We start from the raw sequence: 20,147 nt of genomic DNA on the forward strand, positions 1-20,147 counted from the left end.
ATGCTAATCCGAAAAAAAATACTATAGCATCACGCGCAACCAGTTTAGGTGTAAACACGCTTAGTTACGTTGTGTTTCGTACGAAGCGCATCGCCAGAACATGTGTTCCGGCATTAGAGAAATGCTTAAGGTTGTAGCAAACTAGGGAAGTTCCGGAAATTTGCTTTTTGATACATTTCCCGTTCGCGCACGCATGTAAGATTTATTGCGGAGGAAAAATGCTTCTTAGAAAATTCACAAAAATCGGATTTTAAAACAATTTTTGCTTTGTTTTGCTTTTGTTGCTTGTTGCCTGCTATTTTGCAGGCATCTGTAGATGCTTCCGTCCAAAGTTTCAAAGTACGCGAAACTTTATACAACATTACAACGAAATGATTATGAATATATGAAACATATATTTTGAACTGCGGATGAAAGATCAAAGAGAAGAAAGATCCTCGCAGTTAGTGCGCAACTTAAGCCGTTGCGAAAAGAAAGCCTGAAAAAATTCGGGCTTGAACGGGATTCGAGCCCATGACCTATGCGATGCCGGTGCAGTGCTCTACCAACTGAGCTATCAAGCCAACTGGGAGCTGGTCATATTGTGAGTTCGTAATATACCCGTGAAGGATGAATAAATTATTGTGAATATATGAAACATATATTTTGAACTGCGGATGAAAGATCAAATAGAAGAAAGATCCGAACGAACTTTGTTCTAGAATTCTTTATTTTCGATTGGTGTGTATTCTCATCAAAGATGCAGGCACGCGCGCCTTTGTAGCTCGTGCAGTAAAACCTAACGTCATAAAGGACAATAAACCGAGTGATATAACAGCGGAGAGGTTTATCAAAATTCTAGCCGTTTAGTTTTGGGAAGCGCGAAATATTTCGCCATGATAACAACGTTACCCCGCCTAAGGGATCCCAAAGGTGCTCCCGCGGAGATTTTGCCTCGTCTTGCGTCGGACAGAAGGAAAAAGGTAAAAACTATTTGAAGACTACACTTACATTACTGTACAGTGGATGAAAATGGAACAGACTTGGAATTTGTACAAGTCCCCTGAGTCGGTTAAGATTGGACAAAAAGGACAATGGTTTTGATGCTCGAAGACATGTTTTCTCAAACATTTCTACCGCCATTCAAATGTTCGCTCTAAAGAATTGGAGATGACAGAAGCTTGAAGCCTTAAAGGCCTCGTGTTTTTTTCCCACAAAAGTTAAACCGTAAATTTGCTGTTCAAGGTAAAATATCCTTTTGGAGTTTGAGCTTAAGAACGAGGTGACAAGGGCTAATTTGAATACGAACAAAAGAATATCTAAACGGTAGCCATTTTGGTGTAAGCACTATTATGTTAATGTTTTGTTTTCATACGCTTTTAGATTCCGCAAGTGGGGAAAGTATTTCCCAAAACATTCATTACTGAGCAAGTTGATGAGAAACTTGATTTTCACTGCGTTGGTTTGGAGAAAGACAAAAATGTTTCCTTTCCTACCGTGGAGATGGAGTGCTCACCGAGTAGTTATGGGGACGAAGAAGGAACATCATCGCCTTTGCTGGAGCCTGGGGACGGCACTGAGATTTCTGTAAGTAAATGAACTGTTTTCTTGTAGTTTTCCGTATAAACAAAAACATTAAAGCGTACGGCCAAACGAGACAGACGCAAACAGTAGCTTTCAATTTAGTGTCGAAGGTAATTCTTCACTATGGTTTGTTCTACGTCGCTGGTTAAAGGGAACCTCCACTCCGAAATGGACGGTAACTTGTTTGAAATAGTGTCTAAATTCTAAATTTTAGTTTAAAAAGTAGAAGTGACATTCTAGTGTGCTAAAAAATTAAATAAGATCGTCGCCTTTTTTTCGCTTTTACATTTCCCGGGCGCCGCCATTTTAGATTTTATGACGTCATACGGTTGTCTCTGTTGTTAGTAAGCAGAAGTTCTTTTGTGTGAAACAATAGAGCAAGCGTATTACGTCATGAAATTCAAGAAGGCTGCGCGCAGCGACAATCATATCTAATTTTAAGCACACTTGAATGTTATTTCTACTTCTTAGAATTTAGACACTATTTCCAACAATTTACCGTCCATTTGTTTTCGGAGTGGAGGTTCCCTTTAAAGTAATTAACGCCACTTTTTCAACGTTAGCCTCTCACGCAGACGTTCTTAGGGGTTCGTCACGCGTTCCTGCCCCAATTACTGGGGCAGGAACGCGTGACGAACCCCTAAGAACGTCTGCGTGGGAGGCTATTTCAACGTTGGACGCGCGGATAAACAAAAACAAAACATTCGTCAAGAAAACAATATTGGCGAGACACCATCTAACATTGTTACTAAAATTGTTGAGCCATCAAATGATGTTAAACAATGTTTTAACTGACCAAGCGAGAGTCGCCTGCCCGTGTTTGACACGCGCGTCAATAATCGACCATGCGACTGAAGCACAAAGAAACCGAGATTAGGTTAAAATTTAAGGAGGTGCAGATGGGGGAATGTTAAGAAGACTAACTTAAGACATGCAAATTTCAATATCTTCACAGTTACCGGAGTTACCCGGCATTCTTGGCAGCCGTCGAAGTAACACGGTGCCCAGTCCTGACATAAGCGAACCGCTGGATTTACTGATCAAGGGCGAGGCTCGCAAGAAATCTCCAACAGAAGTTTCCATTGAAGATATCGAGGAGTCTCCAGTCGTGCTCGTAGAAGAGGTAGTCCAGACTTATCTTTTAGTTCTCAGATAGATTGATAGAATAAGATGTATTTATTAAGTCGGTAGCAAAGGCATACTCGGCAAAAGGAAATCCGATTGCTCCTATCAGGAGTCGAACTTAAGACCTTCCGATTTCTAGTTTGAATGCGCTACAGGAGCTAAGGCCATTAAACTAGGTTCATGTGAAAAACATCCTGCATACTGCTAGGATCTGGATGTTGATCAATGGCACGCGTGAATGAAATGTGATGTTATGTTCTAAGCTTTGTGGCTTAAGGTTTTAAGGTTTTTATTATTATGCACTATTTCAATGGTTTACAACAAAAGGAAATTACAATACAGTATATTAGAAAAGAAACATAAAGACAGCATTAAATTACATAAATGTGAAAAGTAAAATATGCACAGTGACCAAAGGATCTTAGGCTTTCGAGTTGGTCACTGCCACGTGCAACTAACTGGCGTATAACGTGCAACTAACTAGAGCAAAAAAAAAAAAAGGAAAATGATAGATGTGTTTTTTAGTCAGTGCCACAGGCATACCCGGATTCAATTCTTTTTCCTAGTATGCCTGTGTCGGGCAATGACACGGGCACATACTTACATCTTTCATTTATTCGCCAGGCTTAAAGCATAACATAACATTCCTTTCTCCTATCAAAGGCTGTAAACTAAAAGCACATTCGCTTGGGGCAATTTTTGCACGTCTTATTCCGGTTCAGAGATAACAGCCGAATAGACAGAATTTCAAATCCCAAACGAACATAATTCGTTCCATTCTCGTTAACCTTAAACAATTCCACCGGCCATTTCCAAGTTGCTGTGAACCTCATTATAAAAGCAAGGCTAAGTGCAAAGTTTATCATATGAAAATTAGTTTTGTTTGCATGTGAATGAAAACTAATTTTCATCATAAAAACTTTGTACTTAGCCTCGCTTTCATAATGAGGTTAAAACAACTCGTTCATTCCTCTATCAGGAGCAGAATGAACGGAATACTGTTCTGTTCATTCCGAAAACAGAATAACGCCCCCACCCCACCCCCCCCCCCCCAACAAGAAAACAAACAAACAAACCTGAATACCGTCCTGTCTGTGATTCCTATTCAGGAATAGTCGCAAACGAAAGCGCCCTAAATGATAGCCTGCAGTGCAGGCGTTTTTCATGGGCGAGCACTGAATAATAAATTTAGTTCGCGTATTTGAAGGAGGCAGAGGGGGAGGGGGGGGGGGGGGCAGGAAATGAGAGCTTTTCCCTCCTCTCCCCCTCCCCCCTCCTTTATTTCTCAGCCAGTCGTCCTCTCCCTTAGGGTCACTTTTGACTCGCTCCAGCCCTCTCGCGCTTCCTCGCCCAAGATGACAGCAACGAAGGATTATTCAGCGCTTCCGCTCCAAAAATACGCCTGCATTGCAGGCTACCTAAATGACGGAATTATCAAACCTTTCTCTTGACATGGTCTTAATTTTCTGGCCTTTGAAATTTGACCCAGTTATATCCACTCGTCTCTGAGGTCATTACTTCTGTTGAAATGCGTGGCGATGTATTTATGAAAACGGGGCAAAAAAGCCATCTTTAGATATAGACGAGCATTTTTGGGGATCGGCGCTAAGCGTTAACTGATGCGTAGGGAAAAGATAACAGCAACGACAGGAGGTACTGGTTCATCTTGTTTTTTTCGTTGATTCTAATAATTTATTCCTTTGCCAGGTTATGAGAGCTAGCCTTGAACCTCTGATCGACACTCTGTTTGAGGAAGATGAATTATTTGCTCAAGATTTCGAGGAAGATGGACTCAATCGAATTCTGTTTATTCGGAAGATGGGCATCTATGTGGAGGTTTGAATCAGCTTTCTCAACACTTTCCACCCCCTCCCCCTTGCATTTTCTGTTATTTTCAACCAACTCCGTTAAAGCATGTCAAGTGATACCATTGGTAACTTTGGCACAAGGAATCCAAATCCCAGGGGGGGGTACCCAAGTGTATTATTTTGGTGACCGCAAGGTGCGATTAAGGCCAAATTTTGAGACCCTCCAAAAAAAGTCCCATAAGGCAGAGAGTAGACCTTCAAAAAGCCCCTTTGTCCTCCCCTTTAAAAAAATGAAGTTGGAAATCACGAGCTTTATAAGAAAAAGAAAAACAACAACAACAACAACAACAACAACAAATACACACAGCACCTATGGAGTGCGAGGTAATTCATGCGACCACCCAGTTATACGTGGAGCTCTTAAATTGCCCGAAAGGGTTTCCTTTCGCCCTCGACAATGATGTATTTATTAATCGTAGTTACAAAGAAAGAAATAGATTCTTCTCACTTTCTACTCAATTTCATCATTAGATTCATTGTGCCTAAACTTCAGGCAGTCTTTTTTCTCAACCTTTCGAAATGGAAAAGTGATAGATTTTTGCTCAGGGAAGCCAGACATGGGAACATATGTCGCTTATTATTTTACAAAGATGAAAAGGACGGCTTTATGGTTCTATTTAACTATGAAAACGAAAATGACTGTTGGAATTATGCATCTAATTCAATAAAAATGGAAGACCTGAGGGTACACTTTTATTATGAACCCAAAAAACGCTGCTTATGAAAATCTTTCTACCAAAAACAAAAAGAAAAATACACAAGAAAAGTTCTAACCTTCCAAAAGTCGCCAGATTGCTTCAGCAAAAATGGGGGCCTTTGTACCTCCCTATCAATAATATTCCTGAGTAGCCCACCCCCCCCCCCCCTCTCCGCACCCCCGGTTTAGAATCTGTGTATTCTCGTCACCATCCCCTCCCTACCATCCATTTCTCAAGTATTTAGTAGTTAGTTTGTCTTGAGCACTGGGCTACAGAAAACTGAAAAGCTTGCGTTCCCGACTGCATTCAAATCATGATCTTCAGCAGAGTTGTCGGATACTTTCTGAGATCCAGGAAGACTGGTAATCAGCTCAGCCATTGCTTATTTAAATGGGAGTTACTCCTTGCATACTGGTAGGATAAAAAATGACGTTGAGCATCCTTTTCTTTTACAGGTGAAAACCAAAGATTACATGCCTGGAATTTTTTGCACACCTTTGTTTCACTGCCCTCGGTGTAAAGACTACTGGACGGAATTTGGAACTGTACCTGATAATTGCCAATTCGCACGGCAACCGACTCGTGGGCCCGCGATACATTTGGCCAGTAACAGAAAGCCTCGCTCTGAAGCTAGAGGGCGGAAGACAAAGAGAAGACTTGGGTTTGTAGATATGATGCTATGCTGTATGTAGTATATTTGATAACGCATTGATAACACACGGTTTCTTTTTGACCAGTTCTTTTAGTTACGTTCTAAAATTTACCATAATCTTAAAAATTCTCTTGGCGGACCACTCAGTTATCTCAAAACCTCTCCTTTCCTGAGCGTCTGTCTTGACACCATTTTCATTATGAGTGAATTTCTAGTTTTGTGCAATAAAATTGTCAATTAGTGCCTCTGGCCAGAGACATAGTAGGTGGGAATGGATATAACCTTGAAAAATGTTAGGCTAACGTTTTTCAAGTTCTCGCACTTTTGTTTCCAAAATGCGCTAGAACAGATCACGAACCGTTCCTTTCAAGAACTGAGTTGATTTCTGTCCTCTCCTTGTTCTAAAATTATTTTGTAGCTATGTGCAGGTCTTATTTCACCATTTTTAACAAAAGAGGTCAAAAACCACATGACATTTCCCCTTTAACTAGTGACCCAAATGCATGATTTGAACTTTTTCTTCAAATTCACGATACAAGAAAATGCTAACGTAGATTTTCTAAGAGATGGGCCATGTTAGCTGTAAATGAAGGGTTGGCAAATTAGCAGAATTCCTGCAAAGCTGTTGAAGAAGAAAAACAGAAACATCAAAACGAAGCAAACTTAAGGAAAGCATTCCGAGTTAGTGAAAGAAACTCATGTGAAGCATTTAATTCGGATTAAAATCCTCGGACGGAAAACAATTGCCGAAGCCCCTTTCCTCCTTTCGTAGACACCGAAGACGATGACGATAATCATACTTTTTACAAATTTACTGAAAACTTGCGTAACGCACGGTCACTAGTCTACTGACATAAGAGAAACTACGCGTTTGCTTAATCCCTGAACGGCGGGGTGAACCCAGCGGGAACAGTACAGGAACCATGAAAGACAGGGCGGCCAAAGAACAACTACTCCGAACAAGAACTGACGTATGAACTCACGTGACATTAGCACGTGAGCGAGTCCCAGTCTCTTTTCGCGACCGTGCAAACTACAGTTGCACGCGCTCTCATTGTCTAATTCTTGTAGTCAGTAAGAGTAGAGACGGATGAAAAGTCAGAGAGTTGACGCCATCGGTGAACGTTTTACTGAAAGTTTTAATACTGAGTTCTTAATGTGGCGAGAATTCAAGCCCAAAACTAGAATTCTTGAACGAGAAAAATCGTTGTGAATCCACTCACCTTTTGGCTCGTGGATCAGGAACAACTTTGACAATGGTGTGACGTAGTTTCTCTAAATAAGAGGACACACGCATAAAAGAAACTGACATCAAAGTATTAAGTGTTTGATGATGATGATGATGATGATGATCAATTAAATTATCTCGCACCTTATTTACCAGAGAAGGCCTACCAACTGTTTCCATAAGTGAACATTGAGACGTCCTTGTTATAGTAAACAAGAAAAACAGACAGTGCTAAGTAAATCAGTCATATTTCACATAGGATCACTGTAATGATCTGTTATATCAAAGGAACAAAGCAAGTAAAAGTGTAAAAGCAAGATATAACGTACTATGTGAAAATATGGTTTGTCGGCGAGGAATCCAACTTCGGTCTCCCATTCAAGGTAAGAAAAACAACCCTTTTTGATTATCCTACATTTCGCTTCTATCCTCAGGGACATAAAAGAGGGCTGCATTGTCTCCGGAAGTGGAACTGTTCTTAACGAAATTGATGAAAATGTCTACGAGGACCCTCTGCAAGACACTTACTTAGACAGTTACTTACCCCAGTACCAAACTAACCGTCCCGGGCCCCGCTCTACCATGGGAAACGAAGCATCACGTGACTATTTGATGTCAGATGAAGTGAAGCTTGAGGATGTAAACCTTCGAGAGATCGACTCAACTACGATAATAGAAGCGTTTAAGGAAGTGGCTGATCCGAAGAAGTTGGATAAAGGGACTTATGTTAGAACTTTGGCAGCAAGTCTCGGTGTCGACTCACCTAAGTTGGTGGACATTTCAAAGGAAGTGGGTGATGCGGCGAAGTTAGACAAGAAGGCATACTATCAGACTATTGCGGCAGCAGCTCTCGGCGTTGAAACGACTGAGTTGAAAGAAGCCCTTGGTGGTGACTCGACAACGAGTATGGATGATGCTCTGAAAGCTGATAAAGAAGCATATGTTCAAAATATAGCAGCAGCTCTCGGCGTTGAAACGACTGCGCTGAAGGAAGCGTTTTTTGATGAGGACCGGTACAACGATTACGCCAGAGTAAATGTCAGTGAAACTGGTAATAAGAGTGATAAGAAAATGAATAAAGCAAGACAGGGGGATGTGGATTTTAAGAAAGATGAGAGTTACGAAGACTTGACAACAACATTAGCAAGCGCCACAGCAAGATTAAGCGTCAACTCTTCCGTGAGATTGATTTTGAATTCATCTGTGTTGAATTCCTTGAAGGTGAAAGATTTACCTGAGCAGGTACAATTAAAACTGTTGTCGTTACTTCGGTTGCAAAGGAATAGAAAGCAAAAGCAAGCATTGTCAAACAAGAACAAGGTCACAGATAAATTACAAGGACAAAGTATGGATGACTCTGAAGAAAAATGTAAGTTATTTAATTAAACGAAAGTTAACTTTCCATATACGGCCCTATTCTCCCAGAGGAGATAAGGAACTAAGTCAAGTAACTTTCCATATCAAAATTTTAGAGGAAAACTTTGTTTCCTCGGGCCCTTTTTAGGAAATTGCCCAAAGACAACCATCCCCTGGCGACTTTGGTGTATAAAGACAATTTCAAAAGAGAGATCCATAAGATGCTATCTTTTTCAACGTTAAAAAAAGTGAAACTGTGCGGCTTTTTTGCCTTTTTCTTTTGAATCATGATTTCCTAGTAATTCGAGGGCCTTGATTTTGCGGTTATAACTTTTATTCAGGACGTGAAGTAACTACATTTACATTCAGTTAAACGTGACATCTTCCCCTCCCACCTCCCTCCCCCTCCCCCCCCCCCCCCCCCCCTTACTACTGAGATACCAGCACACTGTTTTAAAAAAAAAACCTTTCTGAAAACAATCGGATTGATCAGTGGCTAGTCCACACTTCTCGGAACTTCTCGGAACAAGGATATTAACAGGCCTTTCAACAAATTAAAGAATGGACTTTTCCAACAAACAAATTAGTAGCCCATTCTATACTTGTTTCGTTAGTGACCTGGCCTTTGAATGGAAGCGAGGCTGAAGGTGACCTTGTTTTGATACAAACCTCACTACTTTTTATATGTAGATCATGCTGGTCTTATGCAAACTAGTTAGCATAAGACCAGCAGCATGATCTACAGATGAAACGCAGTGAGGTTTGCATCAAAACAAAGTGCCTCCAGCCTCGCTTCTACTCAAAGGCCAGGTCACCAAGCATGCAACCATAAAACGGGTTATTCTCTCATTTGCCGAAGTAACGTTAATGTTCACTTGTAGCTGGATCAATACCCGGTGTTAAGGAAGGAGGCTCGAGGCTCACGTCTGCTAGTGGAAGGAGACATTCTGTTGCATCATCTATAGATTCAGACGAGGAGGGATTCCCAACATCAAAATCGCCCAGTGGTGTCTTAGCTTACAAAGAAGTAGGTTCTAATAGTTTAAAAGGGACTCAATTCCACGTCTTGGTGCACTCAGCCCGGTTTGAAATCCTAAACGGACAGATTTCAAGCTTCTCAAAATAGATTTGCAAAGACACTCGTTGGAGGCAAGATATCATCCACCTTTGCTCAAAAATTTCTAAAACGGATTTCCCTTGGCGGGCGGCGTTTTGGGCATCGCTGCGCCGCTGTGCAAATTGCAATTAATTGAGATACTCCACAGTATTTTGGGTGTTTTAGATCAACGTCAAGTAATGCGCATGGCTACACTACAAGAGATGGTTACTTACCCAGACTTCTCGGACCAAAAACTGAATGTTGAAGAGAGTAAAGAATTGCTCATGTACTACTGACTGGGTTTTTACGAAAGCCAATGCCATGCAATATTTTTATAGGTAGGGTGTGGAGGAGGTAGGAATGGGATTATGGAAAAGTGACTTTCAACGAGTTAGACTACGTGTTCAATAAGGATTGGGTGCTAAAGGGAAATTTAAGAGGGGCAATTTTAGGCGATAGAGGCCTTGATGACTCAGTTGTCGAAGATAATGGCTCCGCATAGCTGCACTGTTCATTAGAGGTTTAAGGGGAAGTATCATGAGGTTTTTGGTATTTTTTGTTAAAAATGATGAAATAAGACCTTCCATCAGCCTCCAAATCATTCTAGAATGACGAGAGGAAAGAAATCAACTCAATTCTTGAAAGGAACTATTCGTGATCTTTTCTAGCGCATTTTGGAAACAAAAATGCGAGAACTTGAAAAACATAAGCCTAACATTTTTCAAGTTTCAATCCATACCGGCCTACTCTGTCTCTGACCAGAGGCACTAATCCCACAGTTTTATTTCGCTGGGGTGATAATTTATAACAAACTTGAAAATTACTTCTTTGTTTCTGCTGACAGACAAACATTTTTGGGGTTTGAAATGACAGCAAATTTGCGTGATACTTCCCCTTTAAACAAAAGTTCATGCATGTGTACAAGAGCAATTGAGGGACGTTATCTATGTATTGGGATCAAATGGATTGAACAAAGCTTTTTCTTTTCTACCTTAGATACAAAGTCAACGTCGCTCTAGAAAAAAGAATCCGTCCGTGAAAAACCGATCAGGTCAACCCGACACACCGCACCAGAGACTGGGCCGACATTCCATGGCTGTCCCCAGTAACAGCTCATCGTCTTATTCCTATGACGATGGCGACTCTGACGAGGAGTACTGGGGCCGAATACGACCACCTAGAGTGGGTTCCAGTCGCGCGCATTTGTCAGATTCGCACACGTCGTACATGTCTGATATGGCACGTGGCCCTCAAGTGACCGATTCACGAGCTTCGATGCCTCGAAAGTATAGCAGGGCAATGGGCAGTGCGCGTGCGCGAGAGAATGTGTCATTTTCCAGTAAGTATTATTTTATAGACGTTTCGTTACTCTCTGCAGAGACAAGGGATACAACAATACATCTTTCTCTAGACATCGATTTTAAAGGTTTTTGTATATATTTTCCCTACTTCTCAAAAGATAAACAAATGATAAATCAATAATAATTACAGGTTATTCTAAGTGAAATCCTCCCAGTATGGTTGCCATTTAGGTAAGGTAAGTGAATTTTATTTTAGCAAGGTAACCCTTTCAGCTCAATGGATTATATTCAGTTGGGGCAATTTGCGTCAAGTTTCAAATTTTTTTATTTCCACATTAAACACAAAGAACAGGAATTAGGGAGAAAGGAAGGTGGAGGTGTGAAAACCCATGAGGTTAAAATGTGTTTAGTAATACACACCTAATCTCTTACCTGACAATAGGATATCTGCATTTAAATTAATTTTAGTTAGCCAGCATACATGAAAATAAGCAAACATAGGTAAGTAAAATAAATGAATAAGTAATGAAAAAGAAGAAGAAAAAGAAAAAATAAATAAATAACAATACAGGAAGTCAAGAAACCACTCTCAGGCTTGGATGATAGCAGATATTCTTTTAAATCTTTTCTAAAGCTTTGAAGAAATGCTGACAGTTTTTCACGTGCGTCGTGTGCTTTTAGATTTAGATGACCAGATGTCGCACGGCTCTCTTGCAAACGGCGACAGCATGTATGACTTTGATGAAGCAACAGATGACCCCAGGTCAAGCCGTGCACGCCGCGCAGTTAGAAAGAAAGAGAAGGGAAATGGCGTCAAGAGGCCTGGGACCTACCACAGCAAAGCAATTAAAGTTATGACTCTAGGCCAAGGTAGTCCTTCAATGAGCCACGTGACGGCGTCCTTTGCTGAAGGCTCGAATGCGAGGCTTAGTCAGGCGCGTATCTCATTAACTGAAGCCAGCAGCGCTTTAATATCATGTGACTCGACATTGATGAATCCTGTGAAAAAACGATCCTTACGACCTGTCAGCAGCATCAGTGTTAAGGAGCATGCGCAGATACGGAAAGAAACACCCGAGCCTGAGTGCGCAAAAGAGCACCATGACGAAAGCACACTTGCAGCGGACTGCCCTTCACTTGCAGAGGATTACTCTGCATTACCAGAGGTCACTACCCTGCCATCTGCGCAAGCACAGGAGGACACAGAACCTAAGATGCTTTTCAAAAGGGTTGAACAGAGAAAACCACTGGTGTTGTTGGAGGACTTAAACTTTATTCACCGACTCCCAGTTTCCAGTGCTTTCACGTATTCATTTTATGAGCTGCCAAATCAGCATCGCCAACAAAACGACTCCATCAAGCAAGCTGCTGCTCGGATCGGTCGACGTAAGAAGAAGGAGTCTAGCCACTTTCGGAGTAGAAGCGCGCCTTGAAACTGAACGTGTGCGCAGTGTTGCGGTTGAATTTAGTTGCTTTTTCGAAACTATAGTTTTGTTGTTCATGTTAACATTTTCGGGGAATCTTAGGTTGGTAGGGTAATTTGTATGTGGTTGGACAAGACGCGTTCAACACGCGAGGTGATCTACGTTACACGCGCGCTTTTCCCACGTTCCCCCTTTGTTTCCCATGAATGAAATTCATGGACGCGAAATTAGCTATGTCTGTTATTTTTGTCCCAACACCAATATTAGGAAACATATTTTGAATATTGAGATTTCATTGCATTAAAAAATAGTACACTCGCTACAGCTATTAATGATAGAGTATAGTTGTGCAAAGATCATTAATTCTTCACAATTGTAGTTGCCATTAAAATAAATGTAATAAACTTCAAGCGAAATTCTGATATTGCAAGAGATAATGATTATGATCATGATCAGATGTTGTTTCATTTTTGCAGAAAATTCATGGAATTGTTTTACTTAGTTTTTCTAAGAGATCTTTATATTTCTAAATCATCTTTCATCGTGGCAATTCAGTGGCTTCAGTTGCCTTAAGCGACGTCTCCGTGACAATTAAGGGTGGGTCTACTTCGATACCAGATATTCGATAGGATCGATACTATGTTGCCCTAAAAATATCGACACTCACTACAGATATCGGTTGTTTCCTCAACTTTCGATATTGTTCACGGGACGACAAGGAGTGTGTATTCCACAGTCCTTTTTTTAATGAAGCGTTAATTTTACTGTTTTACAAAATCAATATCTTTATCTTCTGTTGTTTATTTCTCATCATAAATTGGGCAACAGTTTCAGCTATGACACCAAAAGTCGATAATCGATATCGTTACTGAAAAAATGCCGAATATCGTAAACATCGCACTCGAATCGATTCGATCTTAAAAGGTGGTATCAACCCAATCCTTATCAACATAGCTCAGCAGAAGACTTATCTACTCAGCCTACCATGTGCAGGATCAAAATCACGTGAAACCAGGTGTTATCGGGTGCTTGGAAGCGGTTGCATTTTTTCGCCCATGGCTCATTTGCCTGTATTCCCGCGCTTAGTACTATTAATGCGTTCTCCTTCTCTCAACAGTACTAGTGTTCATGCTTTGAGTTATAATTGCTTTATTACACTTTTAGAGAGGTTTCAATCAAGTCTCGAAAGCGGACTTATTTTGCATTTAATCACTTTTCCTTTTTAACGCTCTGCAATTGGTTAAAGAAACTCGTGCAACTTTTTTTAACAATTTAAAGCAAAATCATTGGTGACCCGTTCGCGCGCTTTTTCCCGCGCTTGACACCATTCACTTGTATTTGCATCGAGTTCTAATTGGTTCGTTGTTTTGTTTACGTGTGCTTTGATTGGTTAAAAAAAAAATTACTTTGGTTTTGGTGGAACGACACTTGGTTGAGAACCATTGAATTGCTTTGTTGATTCGCCTGCAGTTTTCTTTTCGAATTCAAGACTGTCGCTATTAATCTCAGTATTTCTAAGCTGTACGGGACAATACCAAACCATTACAACTACGAGCAAAGAGACTGCCAGTGATATGCTTAATCCAGTAAAATAACCAAAGAATTCTGCTAAAACTCCAGCTAGAAACAAGGACAGCTGTTTACCAAGGATCTCCAGCGTGCCGAGAAATGAATAACAAGTCGTACGGATGGGTGGCGGTGCATTCTGGGAGCAGCGTAGCATAAGCGTGTAAACTGGGCTGGCCTGGGATCCGGTAACCACATTGTGTAAGCTGTACACTGAAACAAGCAATGAGAAGGAAAGTGTGAATTAAGAATTGGATCGGTTTGGTGTTTTCAATTTGGGGGGAGCAGGGATGGCGCAGTGGTGAGAGCACTCGCCTTTCTCCATTCTTGCTCGGGTTCAATTCCCGGACTTGGCGTCATATGTGGGTTGAGTTTGTTATCCGTTCTCGTTCTTGCTCCGAGAGGTTTTTCTCCGGGTACTCCGGTTTCCCCCTCTCCTCAAAAACCAACACTTCTAAATTCCAGTCTGGAAAGTGTCCCCAATTAGTGCTCTGCGCTAAATACATTGACACTTAAATAAAGTGCCTTATTTATTTATTTTTTTATTTCATTACTTGAAGGAGTAGTCAAGGCCGTTGGTAAAACCCGTGACGTACAAAATTTCTTTTTCACGTGACGGTTGTGTTCGTGACACATCCGTGACATATGCGTGACAGCTGTGACGGTTTCGGTTGATTATCTTATAAAGGTTCTTGTACAGAGGACCTTAGGGAACAGGATAAGGTGCACAGCGTTGCAGAAGGATTTAAACTTTGGAAGCGTAGATCGTCAATGGCTTAACTGCGACTTAACCTCTTTACATGGATGAACACGTCGTCAATATTCCCACTTACCAAAGACTAAGAATGAACTGTTACCATGGATACAGGAGGAGACCACATAGAGCTGTAAGATGACTGAACAGACAGATAACAAGGACGTGAACAGCAGCAACTGCGGCGGGCTCAACCTAAGGTTAAAATAATATAACGCAAAAGAAACAATTTTTGGTCAAAATATTTTTAAGCCATTCCCCCATCTCCAAAGTGGAAGATCAGTAGGAAGCCGTCGAAATGTTGTGATCCATGTCAGAGAGTTATAGGTGGTTTGCATTGCCGCCATGCTGGTAGACAAAAAAAAAATTGTTCACAAAGTTTGCATAAAAATGAAAGTGAACTCCCAGAGGAGAAAAGTCTGATTATTCCTGTCCACCAACATAGCCGCCATGACGTCACATGCAAACCAGCAATTTAAATCATGTGACAAACGACAAACGATAAAGAAAGCTACTAATTACTAATTGCCCTCCCTATCTGCCGCAGAGGGTCAAAGGGAGTCTCGCGTGGGGGAGGGAGGAGTGGGTGACTAAGGGAGTGCAGTTGATCTCTTGACCATTTTGTGGCTGTGCATTGCAGCGGATATCTCCTGAGTCTCTGCACGGTGGAGAGAGATCAATACAAGCCACACTTACTCGCCCTATATGGTCAACTTATGCCACAAAAAGCGGTTTTCCAAAACTGCATGGTCTCCTGATTGATAGCTGGCTAGGAGCTCAGGCCTTATCATGGTTTTCGAAGGTCCCGGTAACTTACCGGGCCCGATAAGTGATTTTAGTAATAAATGTTTCTCAACAGAAGTCAACTTTTCTTATCTTTGAATGCTAAATTTTTATTTCTTTTAACGGTATGAAAACATTGGCCAAGCACCATGTCTGTAATCACTGTGCAATCGGCGAAAAAACATTTTAAAATATTTACTTATCGGGCCCGATAAGTTACCGGGTCTTTCGAGAAACGGGCACCTGGGCCCAGTTTATGCCTATAGACAGGACCCTAACCCTAACCCTTGTTGTCTTCTACTAAAGAAACATTTTTTTTTTTTGCAAACGGACTATCAAGCAAGCATTATGCAGCAAGTGGCGAGGCACGAACGTTAATAGAGTTAGCTGTTGATAGTCTTACCATTTTTTGACCAATAGCATTCCACACACCGAAGCGACAGCTATTGAGATGACTTGCCCAGCTATTCCTGATGTGAAACCGAGGCTGCTTAGACTCTCGCCCTTATCAACCAAGAACATCGTTAATATAGACTGGGACGAATGAGATGCGAATTTATATACGCAAGTGCAGATAACCATCCACTTTAAACCAGGCGTTCGTCCAAAACCAGTCATCTTCTTACAACCTGAAAACGAGTTCGCGCCTTCTTCCCGTTTGTGACAAACTTCCGGTTTCACGGAGTACTTCGTGACGCAAAATATCGATGACATGATGAAATAAATCGCGGCAAGGGTAACAAGTATTTCCTTACAGGAAAAATAAATATCTGTCAGCAACAGTGCTAAACCGCCACCAAGCAGAAAACCAATTTTGTAGCCAATGATTTGAAGCGAACTTGCCTTGGACATTTCATCTCCGTGGAAGTTTGCAATGAGGAATTTCCCGAGAATTAAATCGACCGTAGCGGAACATAGATTAAGAAGCACAATAGATGAAACGATCACCGTCGCGTTGTCTGTTTTAGCCAGTGACAAAGCAATGGCTATCCCAGCGTAATTGATCGATAGCCAGACGCTTTTCTCGCCATATGAATCTATAATCGGCGCCCAGAGAGATTTGACAAGCCAAGGGAAAGTCAGCAAGTTCAGAGATCCGATTAGAAGTAAAGACGAGCCTGTCTTACGTAATATTATCGGGAGATATCTCAGCTGAAGTCCGTATATCGTACCTTGTAGCACGTATTGCCAAGCTAGGAACACGTATCCTGTAAACCAAGAATTTGCCATGTTTTATGTCGACGCTGGAAGCGCTTCACCCATTACAAATTATTGTTAACGTGGACAGGGTATTCTATGGAGCCCTCGTGATCTTGCTTTCCGGTAATATTTAACCCTTTTTAAGCCCCAACTGTGACCAATATCTAACTCCTCCTTACAAGATCCCTGCTTTAAATCAAACACACAGGAGATTAGAATGGAGCCTGGAATGAAGCAAATGATCACCAAAGGAGTAATGTCTGATGTTTTAACAAATTTTTCCAACTTCCACCAAGCACAAGGCGAGAGAATCGCAGCATGTTGATTTTAATTTCACGCCAAAAGCAAAATTCCCCTAAATGTTCTTATATTCACTTTGGGAGAATTGGTTCTGGTAGTTTCATCCGTTTCTTTATCACTCCGCATCCGGCATCCATCCATCAATCAATCTGATGGGGATCACGTAGGGGTCAAGAACAAAGATTTGAAAAAATGTGATTTGGCCACGGATTTGGCACACTACTGGCCGGGTAATGGGATTTGTAACCTAGCCCCTATCCAACCCCTCTCCCCTCCCCCGCCCCTTCTTCCCCCTCAGGACCTTCATCCATCCAACGGTCCGTCAGTCCGCCCATCTTTTGCAGTTATATTTGGACCAGGAGTCCATAACCTCAGTTGGACACCTTATTTTGTGACCATTGCGTAAAGAACCATTCGAAAATAAGCATTTGTAGAGCGCTGCTGGACGAGACAACTTTGCGTATATATAATTATGACGCCATTGTTTAAACGAAATTTTCCAAGAAATTCACGGAAAAAATTTCTCTTGTGGGTATTCTGTTGTTGTCAGTGTAGAAACCGGCGTGGACTTTGCTTTCACGTTGCTAAGCAACACAGCATACCGATGTAACGCTGGCTCAAACATGTGCTTGTCAACGGTATTCTCGATGAGTTACGTTTCAGGATATGGTGAGTTTTTTACGTATTAAGTGGCACTTTCCCTAAGAACGGTCGACTGCGTTTCGGGTCGAAAAAAAGTTTGCCCTCAAACTTTGTTCACTAAATCATCTTGGGTCATAAGTAAATGAAATGACTTTAGTTTTCGGAAATACGTTAAAATATATTTTTTACAGGCCACAACAGTCAGAGCGTTCGAGGACCTAAATTTGAGCGGGGCGAAAGTAGGAAGTTGCATAAAATTGAAGAGCTCGCTGCTCGAAAACCAGGAAACGCCACAAAAAATCATTATAATTCCTAAGTCAAGTGTTCCTTCAAAGGTATGAAATGCATGTTTATTTTGATTTGTTTTAATTTTTACGGTCACAAAAACTAATATTATTAACCCTCGTTAGAACGCTTTCTGAAAACCGGTGAAAGTACCCTGTCTTTGCCGGCATTTATTTCACAAGTCCAGACCGACCCATTCTAAATTCCAACTGAACTTTGCTAAACAGATGTTAGGAAGCATAGAAATATAAAAATACGTTGCGCTTTTTATCTTCCTTGACCACAGCGACTTTGCACTTTTGGTGCTTTTTCGAATGTGAAACCCGCATTATGCAAATGAGGTTGTCGATCAAATCCAAATTGTTGTAAATCAAAACATTCTTAATCGCTAAATTTCACCATTCTAAATTCACTACACCAAAAAGCACACAAATATAAAAGCAAAAACGGTTTTACCCGTTTAAAAATGCCCAAAACCTAATGAATTATTTAGTCCTGATCTCTGAATGCTATGTAAACATTGAATAATTATGCTAATTGCGTTTTGAGGGACACTTAGTCCTATATAAAGAAATCTTTCTTCTCGCTGTTTTCTACTGTCGATTTTCATTTTTTTGTAAAGTGCTTTTGAAAATTTGTACACGTTTTTAGTATCAAAAACTTGAAGAAATAATTCAGCCTTAAATGGATGAGCACACACTGTGACATGAGCTGCATTGAAATCGACAACACTTGACTTTTTTTAAATCAATGTTGTGTTACACTCTTGGTTATTTCTTGATTGCCTTTTTATTTGGTTAATGGCTACTAAAAGGACAATGCTAACAAGACCATCGTATTTTTCCCTGATCTACGACCAACGTACAGAATGATTTGATGAAGAAAGTTTTGTTTTGCCGGATATGGAATTTTAACGACATAACTCCCGCACTGAAGTAGGTCATAGGTCAAGGTCTTTTAAACTTCTCAGTTTACTTCCTAATTTTCTCTAAAATGATTCCATTCACCTCCGCTATGAATACATTGTTACATTTTATTCTCATACAAGATAAGCAATATTCAACACCTTACAATATTAAAGCTTACTGGCGTGTAACTACTAACTTCTGGAATCTGAGATCTGAATTTGACTTGCTCAATTTACATGAGCAATGACGCCGCCCAACAATTACACAATCCTACCTTGTAAAAGTGAAAAGGCGCGAGATATAAGCAAATAAAATATCTTTGGTTTCTGTACTTGTCGAGTGTAAAATATGGACATCCTATGAAGTAGATGGCTATTTCGGTATTTTTGGTCTCAAATTACCTCATTAATGAGAAGTTGTTCTCTTTCACTTTCAAAGCTTTACTTATGAACAGCCATATTGAAAGTCAATTTATATTTGGCCTGGCGAATACAAGGACCTACAAACTTGGACAAGATAAAGGAAAAAATTAGTCCCCCATCCTCCCCTCTAAATCAATCAGCACGAATTCGCGTACAAAGCAAAACGCGTCATGTTTCCATCACTGAAAAAAAAAAGGGGAGAAAGGCTGGTTGTCCAAGATTGTAGCTATCAATATGTTTGTTGAGACTCGCAATGCGTGCCAAACAAAAACCCCCAAAAGCAGACACTGAAAATGCCGCTCAATTTGATGCAATAGCCATTTTTTAACGCGATAGCCATTTGTACAGAGACCGTCGTAAATGGGGCCTGCAGTATGGAGTGAAACATTCTTGACACAATGGCAGGACCGTCCCTCGTGTTGTTATTATGATTTATCTCATGACAAATATCATCAGACATGGTAATGTTCATCTTATTGCGGGGATTGCTTTCCTGTAACAAATTATAAACCAGGTTGCATTCATAATTATCGAGATTTTATAGGTGCGCGCGCCAAGTTCTTTTCTCCATACGAAAGGTTAAAAAGGATCTTATAGTCCGGTCTTTCTCTATATACCTACATTTGTTGGTAGATATTTCACAAAATAACTCACCTCGCGCCTGGATTGGATGTTTGTACAGATTCCTTTTCCGAAGTTGCATGTAAGGTGTAAGGCGTATCTTTCACAGAGGCTAATATCGTCGTATTTGATAAAAAAGAAAGTCAAATTACTCGAGGAAAGTTCTAGAACTGACTTATTTCTCACGTTCGGGCTACTGCGCTACGCAGTCTAAGAAGCATATGTGAAAATAGCTCATGAACATTCTTATCGGGGGATTTTGCAGTACAATTTCGTTTTGATAGGCAATTTCTTTTTTTTAGGGGGGGGGGGGAGGGTGGCCTTAACCCCCCTAAGACGATAAAATTGGACA

The 20,147-nt window shown here is 40.8% G+C and overlaps 2 protein-coding genes across 2 annotated transcripts; one reads left to right on the plus strand and one right to left on the minus strand.

Moving 5' to 3' along the window:
- The first annotated feature begins 685 nt into the window (after positions 1 to 685).
- On the plus strand, positions 686 to 12,635 carry LOC146451376 (uncharacterized). The gene is made up of 9 exons (XM_085099165.1): positions 686 to 962; positions 1,363 to 1,566; positions 2,519 to 2,686; positions 4,396 to 4,524; positions 5,710 to 5,915; positions 7,569 to 8,503; positions 9,372 to 9,517; positions 10,586 to 10,928; positions 11,572 to 12,635. Exons 1-9 carry the CDS (start codon positions 876 to 878, stop codon positions 12,321 to 12,323), a joined length of 2,970 nt encoding a protein of 989 aa, XP_084955291.1. The 5' UTR covers positions 686 to 875; the 3' UTR covers positions 12,324 to 12,635.
- A 176-nt stretch (positions 12,636 to 12,811) lies between these two features.
- LOC146451377 (solute carrier family 33 member 2-like) lies at positions 12,812 to 16,792 on the minus strand. The gene is made up of 3 exons (XM_085099179.1): positions 15,821 to 16,792; positions 14,714 to 14,829; positions 12,812 to 14,093 (listed from the first exon to the last, which is right to left on the minus strand). The coding sequence occupies exons 1-3, from the start codon at positions 16,645 to 16,647 to the stop codon at positions 13,717 to 13,719; spliced, it is 1,320 nt and encodes a 439-aa protein (XP_084955305.1). The 5' UTR covers positions 16,648 to 16,792; the 3' UTR covers positions 12,812 to 13,716.
- Positions 16,793 to 20,147: the final 3,355 nt, after the last annotated feature.

This window comes from Pavona decussata, unplaced genomic scaffold (assembly GCF_977016875.1).
Source record: "Pavona decussata unplaced genomic scaffold, jaPavDecu1.1 SCAFFOLD_390, whole genome shotgun sequence".
In the NCBI taxonomy this organism is placed as follows: domain Eukaryota; kingdom Metazoa; phylum Cnidaria; class Anthozoa; order Scleractinia; family Agariciidae; genus Pavona; species Pavona decussata.

Excerpts from the sequence above, each read along its gene's own strand:
- LOC146451376 (XM_085099165.1), top strand. The coding sequence starts at position 876 with ATGATAACAACGTTACCCCGCCTAAGGGATCCCAAAGGTGCTCCCGCG. Across the intron at positions 1,567-2,518 it reads GGGACGGCACTGAGATTTCT|TTACCGGAGTTACCCGGCAT; the intron begins GTAAGTAAATGA and ends ATATCTTCACAG. Across the intron at positions 9,518-10,585 it reads GTGTCTTAGCTTACAAAGAA|ATACAAAGTCAACGTCGCTC; the intron begins GTAGGTTCTAAT and ends TTTCTACCTTAG.
- LOC146451377 (XM_085099179.1), bottom strand. The coding sequence starts at position 16,647 with ATGGCAAATTCTTGGTTTACAGGATACGTGTTCCTAGCTTGGCAATAC. Across the intron at positions 14,830-15,820 it reads ATGCTATTGGTCAAAAAATG|GTTGAGCCCGCCGCAGTTGC; the intron begins GTAAGACTATCA and ends TTTTAACCTTAG. Across the intron at positions 14,094-14,713 it reads CAGTTCATTCTTAGTCTTTG|TGTACAGCTTACACAATGTG; the intron begins GTAAGTGGGAAT and ends TGCTTGTTTCAG.